The following is a 20,568-nucleotide window of genomic DNA, read 5'->3' as shown; positions in this document are numbered from 1 at the left end:
TTTGGTACTCATTTGTGATGTTGCACAATGTTAAGTAAAGGAAACCTTTGAAAATTTAATATCCAATCAAAGCAGGCATGTTACAAACTCAAACCTATAACCTACAGCATTGGCCTACAGACCCCATCATTGAATCTATACCAAAACCTCAAATTTCTAAACAGGTACTAATGTTAGATAGATAATTCCTATTTGAAATAAATGCTGAAGTCTTTCTGGACTCATAAATCAGCTACAAAAAAAGACATATTTCTCAAGGCTATCAAAATAATTACATCCCTGGTTGATATGAGAAAACATATTACCAGTATCATAAACATGAGAAGGAAAGTAGCCAGGAGGAAGCAACTAAAAGCGGGAATTACTTAGGTAATGCTAGAAGAGAGATGTTTAAATTGACTGTAGAAGAACTTGACTTTACTCATTCTGGCAAAAGAGCATGGTATCTCGTTTGCAAGTTTGATCCATCTTCCTCATTAATGGTAAAATGCTTCTCTTCTATAAATGTAGAAACTATGGCTACCCACCTAACATTCTACATCATGGACCCTACTGCATAACTTGGTCATTATGTAAGTCAAATCAGAACTAAGGCAGATAAAAACTTGAAGTCAATTAACACATGAGACCATTTTCCCCATAAGAGATACAAAAAAGCAGTGAATATTGGAAAGTTGATCTGAGAGGAAAATGAATAAGTACCATGTGGTTATAATTAAACAGATGGTGTTCCGATTGCTACAGTATGGGCTGTACACATCATAGGATGCTGAAACATCATAGATGCATTCATTAATTGGTGAGCTCATGGAGTATGCTGAAGAAATTAATAATTCCACTTTCTGCCATCGGGTGAAAATATGGTGCTGTAAGCTGTCAGAGTGTGAAATTTTTCCTGTTTTGACATCAGTATGCTGTTTGTTGCTTGATGACATATGTTGAGTTGTTTCGTGAAGCATCTATTGGTTCAGGAAGATTGAAATTTCTGTATGAAATGCAATGGCTGTTGAGAGGAAAGACCATGCAGTGCTGGCAAAGTTGTTTTTCTCAGGACAGCAGCAATAATAGCACTGCACTCCACTACCAACAGAAACAGCTGTGAAGAGGCCCATGTTAATAAATAGGCTTAGGAATATGATCAAGAAATTCGAAGAAACAGGCGAATTACATGTTGCACCATGGAGAGGGATGCAGCTCATTCATATGGCAGTTGTTGAAGAAGTTGATGTAGCTGTAGCTGACCATGTAGCTCACACCTCACATTCTGCAGCCGGTGCTCAAGCTATGTCATGGGAATTCTCTCTCCTCAGGTCAACAGATGAAAAGATGTTGCACTGCATTTTACACTGGTATCCCTACACAATTCAGAATGTGCACCAAATGAAACCCCAATGTAGGCTACAATGCCATGAGTTTTCCCATTGTTTATTGCATGCATGAAAATGCATATGTGGCCGGGGAAGGGACAAGGCACATTTTACCGTACTGATGCCATGAATGCACAGAGCTGTTGCATATGGGGTTCTACTCCACCACATGTTGTGCAGGAACATCCACTGCACTCCACTTATGTGACTGTGTGGCATGTTTTCACAAGCTCTTTCACTCTCAGTCCATTTTTCATTGAAGGGATGACACTTTGTGGGCCTGTTAGGTGTACAGTGACATCTACATATTATTAGGAGCTCATCGTGCAACACGTGAGTTGGGCTTTGCAAGAACACAACTGTCTCCACACCCCTATTTTCATGCAAGATGAGACAACACCACAAGTTGCTTGCCAGGTGAAAGATTTGCTTCAAGAAACCTTCAGTAATGACTTCGTCATTGTTAAGCAATTTCAAGATGTGTGGCCCTCCAGATCCCCTGACCTAAAGTGGTGTGGCTTCTGGTTGTGGGAATATCTGACAGATTGTGTCTATCAGGGTTGTATCTGGACTCTTTCTGATGTGAAGGATAGCATACAACAACATATCACTCTGATTAAACCAGATATGCTGCAAACAACTATGGACCATGCTATGTTATCGGTGCAGCAGTCGGAAGACCAAACTAAACAAACATTGTAACTGGTGACTATATCCTAATAAATGTGCCAGAACCATTGTTAGCAAGTAAAATATCCTCATACTAAGAAGTGATTGAATACGCTTTTAAAATACCAACTTTATTAACAAAATGAAGATCAGTTATAATATCTTTGGATGAATATCCACACAATTATGTACAACAGAAATGTCCTCTACATGATGATCCCCAAGGTAATGGCAGGCAGTAGCTTGAAGACCTGGTTGCTACTGGTTAAGAGTGTTGAGACAAAACTGCTAGTACTGCCAATTGTTAGCATTGGAACTGAACTGCTGATGCAGCTGAATGGAACAGCTGATGCTGCCGACTTGAGGCACTGGGCAGCATTGACTTGACATTGTCCAGCAGTGGCCTAAATAGTCAGGAGAGGGTGGTGGGCTTATGTAGCAAAATGGTGCTCTGACAACAGTGATCAGTTGGCGAGTTTGGCACCCCCACACACCATGGAGGTGACATGTAGCTCCATGGAAAATAGCCTAGGCCATACAAAGAAATTTCTCTGTTTTGATCAAAGCCGTTCACCCATGTCCTCCTGGTGGGACAGCTGCCCATATCTCTCTATCCAGGAGATCAGTTCTGTTCTGGTTATACAATGGTGTCAATATACATGTGCTTTCTGTTCTAAGTGTTGTACTTCATTGACAACTCTATCTTTGGATCTGACTGGATTGTGGTTTTGATGTGACATTATAGCTAAGTTCTTTAATTTACACTTCCAAAGATTTACTGATTATATGGGCTATAGGTCAAGTCTGGCTAGAAACCTTTAAGCAACAAAATTCCATTAGTTGTGGTGTGATACCTGTATGTTCCATAACAACTAGACAACTGTTGAAAACCATTGCCCATGAGAAAGCCATCTGGCATTAAAAGTATCATAAGTATCCAATGAAAATCTCCACAGATGAAATAAGTAGAAAAGTATTGTCATGTAATTAATGCATCAGTGTAACAGGTCTATTTCTTGACTGAATAAAGTTTGCCATTATAAAACTAGCTTTCCAAAATGGGAGATGCCACAGATCTGAGTAACTTCAGACTGATTTTATTAGTAACTGTAATTTAAAAAATAATTGAAACATTATCATGTGCTAGGAGTGTCAAACATTTTGACCAATTTGCTGTTAATAATAAATGCCAATCTAGCTTTCAGAAAAAAGGTTTTACTATATGGACAAACTTCATATCTAATGGTTGATGTCTTAGGGTTCCAAACCAAGAAGTGTTGATATCCTTCTTGATATAGCAAAACATTAAGCGTTTGTACAAGAAAAAAGTTAAAGAAATATCATAAACTTCGGTCCAATTTTAATTTTGCCAGCAGTCTTGAAAATTTTGGGAAAATAAAATACAAATGACTTCTCTAACATCTGACTACTAGTAATATATTGTCAAAGCTACAGTTTTGGTTTCTAAAGGACTCCAATATTCCATGGAACGTTTATACAGTTGTTGTTGTTGTTATTGTCTTCAGTCCTGAGACTGGTTTGATGCAGCTCTCCATGCTACTCTATCCTGTGCAAGCTTCTTCATCCCCCAGTACTTACTGCAACCTACATCCTTCTGAATCTGTATAGTGTATTCATCTCTTGGTCTCCCTCTACGATTTTTACCCTCCACGCTGCCCTCCAATGCTAAATTTGTGATCCCTTGATGCCTCAGGACATGTCCTACCAACCTATCCCTTCTTCTAGTCAAGTTGTGCCATAAACTTCTCTTCTCCCCAATCCTATTCAATACCTCCTCATTAGTTACGTGATCTACCCACCTAATCTTCAACATTCTTCTGTAGCACCACATTTCAAAAGCTTCTATTCTCTTCTTGTCCAAACTATTTATTGTCCATGTTTCACTTCCATACATGGCTACACTCCATACAAATACTTTCAGAAACGACTTCCTGACACTTAAATCAATACTCGATGTTAACAAATTTTTCTTCTTCAGAAACGCTTTCCTTGCCATTGCCAGTCTACATTTTATATCTTCTCTATTTCGATCATCATCAGTAATTTTGCTCCCTAAATAGCAAAACTCCTTTACTACTTTCCTAATCTAATTCCCTCAGCATCACCCGACTTAATTCGACTACATTCCATTATCCTCGTTTTGCATTTGTTGATGTTCATCTTATATCCTTCCTTTCAAGACACTGTCCATTCCGTTCAACTGCTCTTCCAAGTCCTTTGCTGTCTCTGACAGAATTACAATGTCATCGGCGAACCTCAACATTTTTATTTCTTCTCCATGGACTTTAATATTTACTCCGAATTTTACTTTTGTTTCCTTTACTGCTTGCTCAATATACAGATTGAATAACATAGGGGACAGGCTATAATCCTGTCTCACTCCCTTCCCAACCACTGCTTCCCTTTCATGCCCCTTGACTCTTATAACTGCCATCTGGTTTCTGTACAAATTGTAAATAGCCTTTCGCTCCCTGTATTTTACCCCTGCCACCTTTAGAATTTGAAAGAGAGTATTCCAGTCAACATTGTCAAAAGCTTTCTCTAAGTCTACAAATGCTAGAAATGTAGGTTTGCCTTTTCTTAATCTATTTTCTAAGATAAGTCGTAGGGTCAGTATTGCCTCACGTGTTCCAACATTTCTGCGGAATCCAAACTGATCTTCACCAAAGTCGGCTTCTACCAGTCTTTCCATTCATCTGTAAAGAATTCGCGTTAGTATTTTGCAGCTGTGACTTATTAAACTGATAGTTCAGTAATTTTCACATCTGTCAACACCTGCTTTCTTTGGGATTGGAATTATTATATTCTTCTTGAAGTCTGAGGGTATTTCGCCTATCTCATACATCTTGCTCACCAGATGGTAGAGTTTTGTCAGGATTGGCTCTGCCAAGGCTGTCAGTAGTTTCAATGGAATGTTGTCTACTCCAGGGGCCTTGTTTCAACTCTGGTCTTTCAGTGCTCTGTCAAACTCTTCACGCAGTATCATATCTCCCATTTCATCTTCATCTACATCCTCTTCCATTTCCACAATATTGTCCTCAACTACATCGCCCTTGTATAGACCCTCTATATACTCCTTCCACCTTTCTGCTTTCCCTTCTTTGCTTAGAACTGGGTTTCCATATGAGCCCTTGATATTCATACAAGTGGCTCTCTTTTCTCCAAAGGTCTCTTTAATTTTCCTGTAGGAAGTATTTATCTTACCCCTAGTGAGATACGCCTCTACATCCTTACATATGTCTTCTAGCCATCCCTGCTTAGCCATTTTGCACTTCCTGTTGATCTCATTTTTGAGATGTTTATATTCCTTTTTACCTGCTTCATTTACTGTGTTTTTATATTTTCTCCTTTCATCAATTAAATTCAATATTTCTTCTGTTACCCAAGGATTTCTACTAGCCCTCGTCTTTTTACCTACTTGATCCTCTGCTGCCTTCACTACTTCATCCCTCAGAGCTACCCATTCTTCTTCTACTGTATTTCTTTCCCCCATTTCTGTCAATTGTTCCCTTATGCTCTCCCTGAAAGTCTGTACAACCTCTGATTTAGTCCCATCTCCTTAAATTCCCACCTTTCTGCAGTTTCTTCAGTTTTAATCTACAGTTCATAACCAATAGATTGTGGTCAGAGTCCACATCTGCCCCTGGAAATGTCTTACAATTTAAAACCTGGTTCCTAAATCTCTGTCTTACCATTATATAATCAATCTGATACTTTCTAGTATCTCCAGGATTCTTCCATGTATACAACCTTCTTTTATGATTCTTGAAGCAAGTGTTAGCTATGATTAAGTTATGCTCTGTGCAAAATTCTACTAGACGACTTCCTATTTCATTTCTCTCCCCCAATCCATATTCACCCACTATGTTTCCTTCTCTCCCTTTTCCTACTCTCGAATTCCAGTCACCCATCACTATTAAATTTTCGTCCCCCTTCACTACCTGAATAATTTTCTTTTATCTCATCATACATTTCATCCATTTCTTCATCATCTGCAGAGCTAGTTGGCATATAAACTTGTACTACTGTAGTAGGCATGGGCTTTGTGTCTATCTTAGCCACAATAATGCGTTCACTATGCTGTTTGTAGTAGCTTACCCGCACTCCTATTTCTTTATTCATTATTAAACCTACTCCTGCATTACCCCTATTTGATTTTGTATTTATAACCCTGTATTCACCTGACCAAAAGTCTTGTTCCTCCTGCCACCGAACTTCACTAATTCCCACTATATCTAACTTCAACCTATCCATTTCCCTTTTTAAATTTTCTAACCTACCTGCCCGATTAAGGGATCTGACATTCCCTGTCCTGATGTTCTACCAGTTTTCTTTCTTCTGATAATGACATCCTCTTGAGTAGTCCCCACCCAGAGATCCGAATGGGGGACTATTTTACCTCCGGAATATTTTTACAGTACATAGAATATTTATACATAGAATATTTATACAGTACATAGACAAATAAATTACACTCATTGCTGATTTCTTAAAACTAATTCTGGAACACATGTGACAGAAAATCTTCTCTCCCTGTGTAACACTGATAAATTTCCTCATACAATCCAGGTTTAGTGTGTGTTCTCTATTACCAACATGTTATCTCGTTTCTGAGCTAACATTTCAGAAACCAGATGTCACCAAGGAAATTTTTCATCATTTGGTAAACGACATGTATTAATTCCATGTCTACCATCTCATCTCATTCACAAATAATTAGTGCAAAAGAATTAATCACATACATAAGTAGCTTGTATATCTTCTTGTTTCCTTAATCTCTGTGCTGCATTCTTGTATTAAACTAGAATGATACCATGGTCTAGCATGGGTCATATTGTATCTTGTTACAATAAATATGAATATCTGTCATTCCATCAGTGTTGTAATGTACTGGACTATAACATATGAACCTGTCTCTCTTTTTGTCAAATGTTGTGATACAAATAGAAATTTGCAGATCATTGCGTTAAATCAGTTAGGTACTAAAACAGGTTGAGAATAAATATTGTAGTTCATCTGCAACAAATTTTTGTGTTTGTTTCAGATTGATCAAGAGAATATCAAACTAGAGCCAACAGGAGTACTCAGTCTCTCTGATCTCCCTACAGGTGAACAGGGTGCCAATGAAGTTCAAGTTGGTGGGTTAAATACAACAGATCCTAGATTTACGGCGTATAAAAGTTTCAATGGTTGCCTCTCAAGTAAGTTTCTTAACCAGAATACTTGTTATCAGTTTTATGTAGTTTTTGTTTGAGAATTAAAGTAAGTTGCATTGAAAAACCAGTCTGCCTAACAAAACATTTTGCTCATTGGATTTACGTCCATAAGAGTTATATCTATATAGGATTAAAACACAAACTTTACCATCATTTTGTTCCTAAACATAACAATTGTCTGAATCAACTGATTTGATACCACATGTTAATACACTATGTGATCAAAAGTATTCGGACACCACCTAAAACATACATTTTTCGTATTAGATGCATTGTGCTGCCAGCTACTGCCAAGTGCTCCATATCAGCATCCTCAGTAGTCATTATACATTGTGAGAGAGCAGAATGGGACGCTCCGCAGACTTCACGGATTTCGAACGTGGTCAGGTGATTGGGTGTCACTTGTGTCATACGTCTGTATGCGAGATTTCCACACTGCTAAACATACCTAGGTCCACTGTTTCCAATGTGATAGTGAAGTGGAAATGTGAAGGGACATGTAGAGCACAAAAGTGTACAGGCTGACCTCGTCTGTTGACTGATAGAGACCACCGACAGTTGCCGGCCGCGGTGGTCTAGCGGTTCTGGCGCTGCAGTCCGGAACCGCGGGACTGCTACGGTCGCAGGTTCGAATCCTGCCTCGGGCATGGGTGTGTATGATGTCCTTAGGTTAGTTAGGTTTAAGTAGTTCTAAGTTCTAGGGGACTTATTGAACCACCGACAGTTGAAGAGGGGCATAATGTGTAATAGGCAGGCATCTATCCAGACCATCACACAGGAATTCCTAACTGCATCAGGATCCACTGCAAGTATCATGATAGTCAGGTGGTAGATGAGAAAACTTGGATTTCACAGTCGAGCGGCTGCTAATAAGCCACACTTCATGCCAAATGACGCCTCGCTTGGTGTAAGAAGCGTCAACATCGGATGACTGAACAGTGGAAAAACGTTCTGTGGAGTCATGAATCATGGTACACAATGTGACAATCCGATGGCAGGGTGTGGGTATGGCGAATGCCTGGTGAATGTCATCTGCCAGCCTGTGTAGTGCCAACAGTAAAACTCGGAGGCGGTGGTGTTATGGTGTGATTGTTTTTTTCATGTAGGGGGCATGTATCCCTTGTTGTTTTGTGTGACACAGGCCAACATTGATTTTTTAAGCATCTTTTTGCTTCCCACTGTTGAAGAACAATTCCGGGATGGCGACTGCATCTTTCAACATGACTGAGCACCTGAGAATAACGCACGGCCTGTGGCAGAGCAGTCACACAACAATAACATCCCTGTAATGGACTGGCCTGCACATAGTCCAGACCTGAATCCTAAAGAACACCTTTGGGATGTTTTGGAATGCCGACTTTGTGCCAGGCCTCACCGACCGACATCGGTACCTCTCCTCAGTGCAGCACTCCATGGAGAATAGGCTGCCATTCCCCACGAAACTTTCCAGCATGGGCTGCCATTCCCCAAGAAACTTTCCAGCACCTGATTGAATGTATGCCTGTGAGAATGGAAACTGTCATTACAACTAAGGGTGGGCCAACACTATATTGAATTCTAGCATTACCGATGGAGGGCACCACAAACTTGTAGGTCATTTTCAGCCAGGTGTCCAGATACTTTTGATCACATAGTGTACCTTTTGCTGCATGATTTCATCTTGCTAATATTGATAGTGTGCAAAACTTTATGTTTCCATTTCAGTGTATTTTCTAGGAGTTATTCTCAAGCAAGCAGATGTTCACTAAATGACAACACTCACTAAGAAAACTGGAAACCTCACCATGAAACTGTTTCCAGTTTCAGCCTTTCGGCCTATCAGATTCTGAAATAGAATGTAGGCATTTTCATTGGTAATTTTCTGCTCCTGCCAATAGCATTCCTCTATGAATTGCTGATTCCTGCCAGCGTTTCAGAAGTTTATTTCGAACATGGGTTGAAAAACATTTGTTATAATGAGAAATCTGTTGAGTCGTTGTTGCCAAATGTGGGGTCTTACCCACTCATCATGTATAGGGTGCCTAAGGGACACTACAATCTCGAAATGCTATACAACAATTCAAGCAAATAACATTAGTAGTTTTATTTCAATAAAGCAGGTTGACAATACATGCAACATAAATCTGAGTTCTTGCTATACACAATGGTCAAACAAGCAATGGGTATGGATCAGTACAATCTGATATCATAGCTCTCTCTGCCAGGCCATGCTAATACTCTGTGAATCCCGCCCACTAATGTCCATTTGAGGCTGGCAGGAGCGGCACTTATATTCAATTCTTGCAAAGGTCGCTCCTGTCGAGGCGTGGTCCTTGTCAGTGGACTATTGGCTGATGTTGCCTCACCGCCTTCTCTGATCTTGCATTCTTCCTCTTCATTCCAGCACTTGTGGTTACACCAGAATGAAATCAATATAAGAGGATACAACCACAAATCATCTCCAGGCTGGACAAAGCACACTTTGTTCATATCCCGAAAACCACATGTAACATCCACAGTAACCAAGAACACAAGCCCAGCAGGCACTTGTATAATATGCTAAATAGCCATACATTTTTTGTGAGAGATCAAATTATTACTAATCAGGATAGTCAAAGTTTTGGACCCAAAAAGTTAACAAATGTGCTGGAGCCAAAAAATTTACAGATGTGCTGGAGATATGCTAACTGGTTGGTATTTACAGAGACTTCTATTGTTCCTAAACATGTTCTTGACAAACATCCCTACATTACACATATCATATGTTCAGTTATCAAGACTGTATTAAATAAAATAGTGTTGAAGACACAAGACCCCAGAAGAAGCCAAATTTGCATTAACTCATATGGAACATAATCACTAAAACAGAAGAGTACAGATGGCTATTTGCTGCTGAATAATTGAACTGAAATGTACTCTTGCTATGAATATCTACACTGAAGCACCATAGAAAATAGTATAGGCATGGATATTCAAATACAGAGATAAGTAAACGGGCAGAATGTGGTGCTGCAGTTGGCAGTGCCTATATATGACAAAAAGTGTCTGGCACAGTTGTTAGATCAGTTATTACTGCTACAATGGCAGGTTATCAAGATTTAAGTGAGTTTGATTATGGTGTTATAGTCAGTGCGCGAATGATGGGACAGAGTATCTCTGAGGTTGCCGTGAAGTGGAGATTTTCCCATATGACCATTTCACGAGTGTACCATGAATATCAGGAATCCGGTAAAACATCAAATCTCTGACATTGCTGCGGCCAGAAAAAGATCCTGCAAGAAAGGGACCAATGATGACTGAAAATAATTGTTCAACATGACATAAGTGCAACCCTTCTGCAGATTGCTGCAGATTTCAAAGCTGGGCCATCAACAAATGTCACCGTGTGAACCATTCAACGAAACATCATCAATATGGGCTTTTGGAGCAGAAGGCCCACCCGCGTACCCTTGATGACTGCACAAAACAAAGCTTTACACCTCACTTGGATGTGTCAGTATCAACATTGGACTGTTGAGAAAACAGCCTGCCCAGATGAGTCTCATTTCAAATTGTATCGAGCGGATAGATGTGTACAGGTATGGAGACAGCCTCATGAATCCATGGACCCTGCATATCAGCAGGGGACTGTTCAAGCTGGTGAAGGCGCTGTAAAGGTGTGGGACATGTGCAGCTGGAGTGATATGGGAACCCTGAGGTGAAGGTGCTGTAAAGGTGTGGGACATGTGCAGCTGGAGTGATATGGGAACCCTGATATGTCTATATACGATTCTGACAGATGACACGTAAGTAAGCATCCTGTCTGATCACCTGCATCTATTCATGTCCATTGTGCATTCTGATGGACTTAGGCAATTCCAGCAGGACAATGGGACACCCCACATATCCAGAATTGCTTTACACCTCACTTGGGCATGTCAACATCAACATTGGACTGTTGAGAAACAGCCTGCCCAGATGAGTCACATTTCAAATTATATTGAGCAGACCTAGATGTGTACAGGTATGGAGACAGCCTAATGAATCCATGAACCCTGCATATCAGCAGGGGACTGTTCAAGCTGGTGAAGGCTCTGTAAAGGTGTGGGACATGTGCAGTTGGACTGGTATGGGAACACTGATATGTCTATATACGATTCTGACAGGTGACACGTATGTAAGCATCCTGTCTGATCACCTGCATCTATTCATGTCCATTATGCATTCCAGCAGGACAATGGGACATCCAGAATTGCTACAGACTGGCTCCAGGAACACTCTTCTGGGTTTAAACACTTCTGCTGGCCATTAAAGTCCCCAGACATGAACATTATTGAGCATATTGGGGGTGCCTTGCAATGTGCTGTTCAGAAGAGATTTCCGCCCCCTCGTACTCTTACAGATTTATGGACAGCCCTGCAGGATTCATGCTGTCAGTTCCTTCCAGCACTACTTCAGACATTAGGTGAGTCCATGCCATGCCCTGTTGTGGCACTTTTGCTTGCTCATGGCAGTCCTTCAGGGTATTAGGCAGGTGTACCAGTTTCTTTGACTCTTCATTGTAAATGTTGTTGTTGTTGTGTTCTTCAGTCCTGAGACTGGTTTGATGCAGCTCTCCATCCTACTCTATCCTGTGCAAGTGTCTCATTTCCTAATCTAATTCCCTCAGCATCTCCCAATTAATGCGACTACATTCCATTTTTCTCATTGTGCTTTTGTTGATGTTCATCTTATATCCTCCTTTCAAGACTCTGTCAATTCTGTTGAGCTGCTCTTCCAGGTCCTTTGCTGTCTCTGACAGAATTACAATGTCATCGGCGAACCTCAAAATTTTTATTTCTTCTCCATGGAGTTTAATTCCTACTCCAAATTTTTCTTTTGTTTCCTTTACTTCTTGCTCAATATACAGATTAAATAACATTGAGGATATGCTGTCTCACTCCCTACCCAACCACTGCTTCCCTTTCATGCCCCTCTACTCTTATAACTACCATCTGGCTTCTGTACAAATTGTAAATAGCCTTTCTCTCCCTGTGTTTTACCCCTGCCACCTTCAGAACTTGAAAGAGAGTATTCCAGTCAACGTTGTCAAAAGCTTTCTCTAAGTCTACAAATGCTAGAAATGTAGATTTGCCTTTCCTTAATCTATTTTCTAAGATAAGTTGTAGGGTCATAGGGTTAGTATTGCCTCACGTATCTGTGTAAAACATCATTATTAGCTGGTTTATGTTGAGTAAGATCTTCAGGCTTTGCTATATAGTCATCTCTGTAAAACCCGATGTAGTCAGTTAAGGAGGCATGTAATCTGTAATAATTTACAATAAATTTATATATTTTGGTCACTGTATTTTATATTGTGATCAAGACAAACATATATAGTGACATAGTCACCTTTTCCCTGGAATGAAGTTAAATTCTCATCTTCTAAATATGGCACTGAAAGATATTCAATTTCTAACAGGTCCTTATTATCTAACATGGCCAATTCAGGAGCAACTGATCATGCTGCCACAGTTTCAAAATCCAGTTTTATCTCTTTGAATTGATTCCCTGATTATAATGGATCACTGTCTTCTTCAGTTTTTATAGTAGAAGTGAGAGAAAGAGCTTCATCCATTTCTAGTGTAGACAAAACATTAGCGTTCTCCAGATTATTTTGGGGAAGGTCATCTTTCCCACCCAATAATGTTGAATTTCCATCATCTAATTCCTCTATTTCCCACCCTTCATAGTCTCTCAGGTGCTTTTTGCGAACTACCTGCTCTAATCTGAACTGTTAGGATCTATGTTCAAGCCATTTATTCTTTCTTCCTTCTGTTCCTTCTTTTTACATTCCTTCTCAGTCTTCTTTTCATCTCTCTCTATTTCCCTGCCCGCCCACTTCCATGATGTCTTCCTTCTCTTCCTTTTCTTACTCTCTCTCTCTCTCTCTCTCTCTCTCTCTCTCTCTCTCTCTCTCTCTCTCTCTTAGCTGTATCCCACTATGCCAACAACTTTGCTATTTGGTCCATTTTATCTACACTGCTTTCTGTCAAATTAATTCCTCCTTGTGCATCTGATTTCATTCCTCCTCTCTCTATTTATACTTCACTCCTCCTTCCAGCGTACCTGTTCCTTTTCCATTATCCCACTTCTACTTTTCTTTCACTTTTAAACTGTAGACCCTCAGCACAAAACCCAGCAGCCTGCAACATTAAAGTTTTACAAGTTGACACATTCACAAAACCAAGAACTCATGCCCAACAGTTCCTACAGATTTTGTAGTGTTGTGATGTAGGATTTACCTTTCTGGTTTTCTACATTGTGCTGCCAAAGAATATGCAGCACACGAGACAAATTATAGGACATATAATGGTACAGATTCAACTGGAAATGGTTATTGGCAGACCCAGAAATTATTATCTGCTGCAACATTATTAAATCATCCCAAATAAGAGTGGCCAGCCTCACTATGATCCATAAACCAGGGTTAAAATGATCACTATTTCTGTGCCAACAACTAGCAAATCCCACTGTAAATTTCCTTAATAAGCAAAAAGGGAAAAGACACATGCAAAATCATCAAACATCAAGTTGTCACAGAAATAAATGGAATTTATTGTCTTCCATTAGAGATTGCCAAGTCCACATTTTTCATTAAACTCCATCTCCAACTAGCTATTGCCTCCACATTCTAATATGAGGCCTCTTCCTACCAAGCACATTGCAGAAGGCAAGCACGTTGCAGCAGGTTGAGGGTACAATGATCCCTATGGAAGAGTGGAACAATCATTGTTTTAGTATCTCACATTGAAGTTTGTGCTAAATTTTAAGCTTCTGTAAAACTTTGCCAATCTTGGGGATTTTGCAATCTTTTAAATTTGGAATGCTTTTTTATTTTATTTTTTTATTGCTTCTTCATTAGTGGTAGGACCTGTTTTGTGTACCACAGAGGATCAGTACCATTTCTTATCAATTTATTTGGTATATATCTCTCAGTTGCTGCCAATACTATTTCTTCAAATTCAGACCACATCTGGCCTATGCTTATATGGACAGACTGGAAGGAGTGGAGACTGTCTCTTATGAATGTGTCAAGTGATTTTTTAACTGCTTTTTTAAACAGATTTCTTTTGTGTTTATTTTTGGTGTATTTGGATGTTATGTTAATCAGTCTTACTACAATGACCTTGTGATCAGTAATCCTTGTATCCATCGTCATGTTCCCTATTTACCCAGGGTTATTTGTTTCTAATAGGTTAAGTATGTTTTTGCAACCATTTACACTTCGAGTGGGCTCCTGAACTAATTGTTTGATTAATTTTCAGAAAAAGCATTCAGTACTATTTTGGATGACGTTTTATGCCTACCACCATCTCTGAACATGTTTTGTCACCAACATAATTATGGTAGATAAAAGTTACCACCAACAGTAATTGTGCGAGGGAGTAGCTATTTGAAATGAGACTCAAGTTTTCTGTTCAGTAACTGTATCATCCAACTCAGAGAGTTAGCACCAGGAACCAGTTATTAATTTATTACAATTGTCAAGTATAATGTCTACCCATACTAACTCACAAGCACTATCTACTTCAATTTCAGTACATGGTAAACAATTTCTTACAACAACAAAGACTCCACCACCTACTGTCTTTAGTGTACCCTTTTGTGAAGTGATTAGGTTCTTTGTAACAATTCTGCCTGAACTTATCTCTGTATTCACTCATCATTCAGCACCTATAATGATTTGAGTTTCAGTGCTTTCTGTTAGTACATGGAGATCTGGTTCTTTCCCAACACAGCTATGACAGCGTACAACTACAATACCAATTGTTGTGAGGTTTACCCTCATCCTGTGTTTGCTCTGCACCCTTTTACACTGACACGCTTTCTGTTCTTTCCGGAGACCCACTAACCTAAAAAACCACCCAGTCTAACCCACACAGCCCCCACTACCCATGTAGCTGCCCCCTGTGTATAGTGGAGTCCTGACCCTTTAAGCAGAATCTGAAAACTGAGCACCCTATGGTGCAAATCGAGGAGCCTGAAACCTAAATGGTCACAGAACCATCTGAGCCTCTGATTCAGACTTCCCACTTAACTCTGTACCATAAGTCCACAGTCAGTCCTCTCAACAACACTACAGATGGTGACTGTGCCTTCATGTGGCAAGCAAGACTGGAAGTCCTTACCACTTCATCTACTCACCCAAAACCAGAGAGAATCTCTTTCAACTCAAAGGGACATATAACCTGCAGTTGGTTGCACCCTATGCTCAAAATGGCTCCTGAATGACTCCTCCTGGTATGCACACAGATTTCACATTGGATTCCTTCCCCTCCTTTGCTGGCTTATTTCTAAGGAGCCACATTACATGCCTTGTATTGGTGCACCCATCTACCACTAATCCTACTCTCTGTGAATGCCCAGACTGCCAGCCAAGAGGCTTAACACTCCCTGAAACCTGTTCATCAGATCAACTGGGAAGGCCCTTCAATTAGCCCCCCAGGAAGTCTTTTGCCGATTGCCACACCTTGGAACAAACTCCCACTAAACCATGGGTGAGCAGTCAACCTCAATGTGGGCAGTACTTGGGGCAGCTACAGTAATGGACAAATCTGGGGACATTTGGGATGTGCTAGACAACCCGCAGATCCTCACATCTGCCCCCCCCCCCCCCCCCCCCCCATGATAGTGCCCATTGGCAACAGCCTCAGGCTGCATGATCAAAGCTAGCTCTGCCTGGCGTTGTGAGTGAAGGGTCACAAACTCAACTCACATCTGAGCACAGCAGTCACAGTCTCTATCCTTACTAAATATGACAGAAATAAATAAAAATAATACACAAACATGCAGTAAATTTAACAGTTTTAAACCAAAGAGCTCAGAGGAAATATCAAAGTAAGTTGCTTCTTATGGGAAGCTGTGTCAACCCACAAGCCAAATGGGGTACTTTGACACATTGCTGTTGTAAGGGAAACTACCACTCAACTGAATGTTTTACAACAGTAACTTGCTCTTCATGTGAAAAAAAATGCCTGTTGCGATGCAAACAACAGTACTGTGGACTACGCTGTTAATAATATGTAGAACTGTGCCAGATAAATACACAAACACGTACAAAATTTAAGAGTTTTAAACTAAAGAGCATGGGAGAAATTCAAAATAACTCGCTTCGTATCAGAAGGTGTGTCAACTCTCAAACCAAATGTTGTTCTTTGAAGTGCTGCTGTTTTGAGGGAAGCTGCCAGTCCTTGATCATTTCCTGCTCCCACTAATACACCAGATTCATATTATTGAGGAAAAAAACCTTGTTTCAAAAAGCGCCTAGCATCCAGCACACTTTGGTCCATCGATTACTCATATGATTTTGAACGCATCCCTGTTAGTTTTTGAACAAATTATAAGTTTATTTCTGAATGAATCATAAGTTGATTTTTGAAAGCGTGCATGGTGTATGTGATGTCTCTGCCAGGGGAATCCCTGTCGCATCCAGAAATACACTTTCCTGACGACAAAAGGAGACGGGTCTATACGAGCTGAGCGGAATAAAGCCGAATGGGTGAATGCCAATCACTGTTTCTGGGGTTGACTGGTTTGCAAATGATCAGCGTTGTATAATTAATAGCGACTTCCATAGATTCAGACTAGCAGAGTGGAAATAAACGACTAACAGGAATAACAGGCAACTAAGATTACATATTGTCTTCTCCGTGTATCCAAGAAAATGAAATTTTGACAGAAAATTTTTGGCCAGAGCGCTACACTACTAAGGACCAGTTATACAGTCCCCAGTTAGCACCCATTCAAGTTCCATTCTGGGAGTAGTGCGGAAAACGCGTTGTACGCACAGGTAATAACGCCTAACCGGAGAATAAATGCGGGATAACTAATCCGGTGATTGTGGCAGGGTTAGTTAAGTTAACCAGAGAATAAGTTTTGACACTGGCAGGAATAGTTATAGAATTAATGATGACAAAATTGTTAGAATGCAGAAGGAGAAGAAACGTGGACTCACACAAATCATGGAAGAATATGATGATTCCAAATTTATATAAAAATTTTGTACTACTACTTTTTGATCTTGTGCCTCAGAAGCTAGAGAGTATGAATGAAATGTGAAACTATTTCCTAACATAAAACTTTTTGCTTGTAGTAGGCCTAATAGGCATTTGATATTGGTACTTCGTGAATTATATTCTGTGGTGTTATAAAAATGACCATTTGCGCCAAAACAGTCTCGTTTATTTGGTGTGTAACAATTGCTGCAATATTAGGCAGGCCTATTTCGTTTTATTTAGTAGACAGTGACCAAGTACACATAATCAGATCGAGAAACCACACCAGTCTTGGGTACTATTTGTATTACCAGCTTTTCTAGTATTAGACAACGACATTTCGTTTTTTCATGTATCAAAACGTTGACGAACTTTGATGAGGTAATAGATTCTTTCCCAGAAAGGAAAGTACACCATATAAAGCTGCGGCAAGATTAGAGAGGAGAAAAAAGCTAGGACTTGAGAATTGAAGAAATGTGTACTGTCTCGCTTGTCTCTTGTCTTTACCCATTTTATGTATCCTATATTTAATTTTATGTCACACAAAACAGCAAGTTATTAGCTAATAGGCAGTAAAGACTGCAGATTTTCAGAAGAGTTCTTGTTCTGCCAGTTACAAATAATCCCATCCAGTATTAATTACGATATTTTTTTTAAAGAGGGGCAGGTTGTCAAACCAGCCGACTGGGAGCAGGAGAGGCACCACAGGAGATTTTAATTTCCGCTGGCCTGAATATAGTTTGATGGCACCCATTACAATTACACATTTGAATTCCACAGAGTGAAATACAGAGCCTTGCAATAGCAGAATGCTGTGTGAAGAAGTGTGGCACTGCACTTTGGCACACTTAAGACCAAATAACATGTCTTACGTTCCCTCGAACATATATGTTCTATGTATCAGACATCTTCAGAAAGATGTGCGCCACAAAATGAAGATATTTTTGAAAAGTTGATTCTTTAACTTTTTGGCATCCTACCTCAAACGCTCAAGACAGAGGGAGTGCCACTCTCTAATATTGCCATGGTTCGGATATATCGTAGACCAGAACCTGAAGCACAGAGCAGTCTGAGTTGTAGTGGGGAGGTGGGTAGTCTCCATGTGACCCGTGTTTACATTAAGTGATTTTGCTGTTTCCTCTTCATTTGTTGTTCTCACGTCAAATGAAAACCAAATGGATTTCTGTGGCCGGGAGCTATCTAGTGAATTAAAATACACTCTCATAATTACGGAAGAGTCTCCCCGTATCGTCCCCTATGCTCCTTGAGTATGGGACCTTATCATCATCATCAAAATATGTTATTTGTTGCAGATTTTATTTGTTTCCACCTTTCTAACAGTCAAGCGTTAATTGCTTTGCAGAACAATGAAGTTATTTTTGTCAGTTTTTTTAAAGAAATTGTTTTTTATCAATCTTTTCTGCTGAGGCAGTCAATTTATTTGAAATGAAGTTTTTAATTCCACACTATTGGCTAGTTTCAACTGTTCACTGTATTTCAAGTTCATGTTTTCATCTTCTAGCATGTATGGCATCATGCCATAATAAAGAAACAAACATGAGATAATACAGTATTGGTACTCCAAGAAAATTTACATCTGAATCTGGACATACAAATGTGCACTTAAGCCGAATTATGCATTTTAGTACGATCCACAAAATTCCCATGCTTTTGGAGTATCCTCTAATGTCTTTTAATGTTTTACACATACAAACATATGGGCTTCCTGCACCATCGTAGCTGCGCAAGTGCAGCGACACCTGTTATCTGGCACTCGCAATTGCTGAAGCAAATCTATTTTTAACAGGTCGCGAGAAAATATTCCTAATGGTTGTTTGAAAAACATTGCTTTCAAAGAAAATTTCCTTTTATGCAAGATGAACTCTGTGCACGAATGTCCGATGAATTGCTTAAATCACAGAGTGTTTGACTCTCATTTAAAAATCAAATCTTTGAGGGCGACCGGTAAGAATATTTTCGAGCCCAGAAGATCAGACACATAAGTCATTAAAAATTTTACTGGCACATTTGTATCATGTATGTTAAAGCATAACATGCACAATTAAATCAACATTATGTGTGAAAGCTTAGCTTCTCTTGTAGCTTATTAATCTTAGAGACCAATATTATACTTGAAAGCTTTTCTTTTCTTGTAGCAACACTATGTACATTAATTTAAACCATTATCTTTTCCTATTTGTGTGTTTGCGCTACTTAACTATGATTGGCTGACTACATCACATGTCCTATGCTCTGAACATCTGCTGTCATTGGCGGGCGAGATTGCTTGATATGAGCTGCAACCGGCTTACAAAAGTGCATCCCAATCACGATTTCAATCCTTCAGAAAGTAACATGCGATGTTTGGTGGGATTCAAATTAATATGAAAACATGCGGTGTACATGTTGCTGCACATCAGACATCTTTCCAAAACGTGTTTTTTCCCCTGAGTTTCATTTTCTAAAGTGCCGGCAAATTCTATGCCTGTGTATAAAACCACAACCATTCAAAACATTGATAAGTTGAAAAGTATACTGTTACTTAACACGGAAAAAGTGTATTTTCATCTGGGAGAAAGTGTATTATTAACTGGGAAATCTGGGAAAAAGCCAGGAATTTTTTTTCCTCGTCCACCTATACACCCTGTCCTGTTCTGAATGTCATGCCACTTTCCTTGACATTGATCCCATCCTCACTGAAGGCCAGCTACATGCTTCTGTCCACATTAAACCTACTAACAAACAACGGTACTTCCTTCATGACAGTTGCCATCCTTTCCATGTCAAACTTTCCCTCCCCTATGGCATCTGAGGGAAATGTGCTTGTTCAGATGCAGACTCTTTACAGCAACACACCACCATTCTCACATCAGATTTCACTGGACATAATTATCCTACCAGCCAAGTGCAAAAGCAGATTTTCTTGGCCATCATATCCAATTCTAGCACTACTGATCACTCAAAAAAACAACATTGGAGCACACCGCTTCTCTCTCAGTATTATCCTGGTCTTGGATGTATTAATCAGCTACTTTGACAAGGCCATGACCTCCTAAAATCAGGATCTGGAATGAGACCCACTCTGTCTGAGATTTTGCCTGCCACACCTAGAATAGCGTTTTGTTGCCCTCCCAGTCTCCGCAATATCCTTGTCAGACCCTAGGCTCCTTCTGCACCGATCTCCCTACCATGTAGCTCCTACCCCTGTGACCATCCCCACTGCAAGACTTTCCCTATGTGCCCTCCTACCACCATCTACACCAACCCTGTAACTGACAAAACATAGACCATCAAAGGGAG

At 39.9% G+C, this 20,568-nt stretch overlaps 1 protein-coding gene across 1 annotated transcript in view; it reads left to right on the top strand.

Annotated features, from left to right (window-relative positions):
• Positions 1-20,568, top strand: part of LOC124605736 (neurexin-4-like) — a 567,593-nt gene that overhangs the window by 450,816 nt on the left and 96,209 nt on the right. Inside the window, exon 28 of the mRNA XM_047137616.1 lies at positions 7,102-7,258. Coding sequence (XP_046993572.1) covers positions 7,102-7,258 — 157 coding nt within the window. The remainder of the gene's footprint in view (positions 1-7,101; positions 7,259-20,568) is intronic.

This window comes from Schistocerca americana, chromosome 3 (genome assembly GCF_021461395.2).
Source record: "Schistocerca americana isolate TAMUIC-IGC-003095 chromosome 3, iqSchAmer2.1, whole genome shotgun sequence".
Classification (NCBI taxonomy): Eukaryota; Metazoa; Arthropoda; class Insecta; order Orthoptera; family Acrididae; genus Schistocerca; species Schistocerca americana.
Note: the sequence above shows the minus strand (reverse complement) of the source record. Positions and strands in the feature narration are given on the sequence as shown.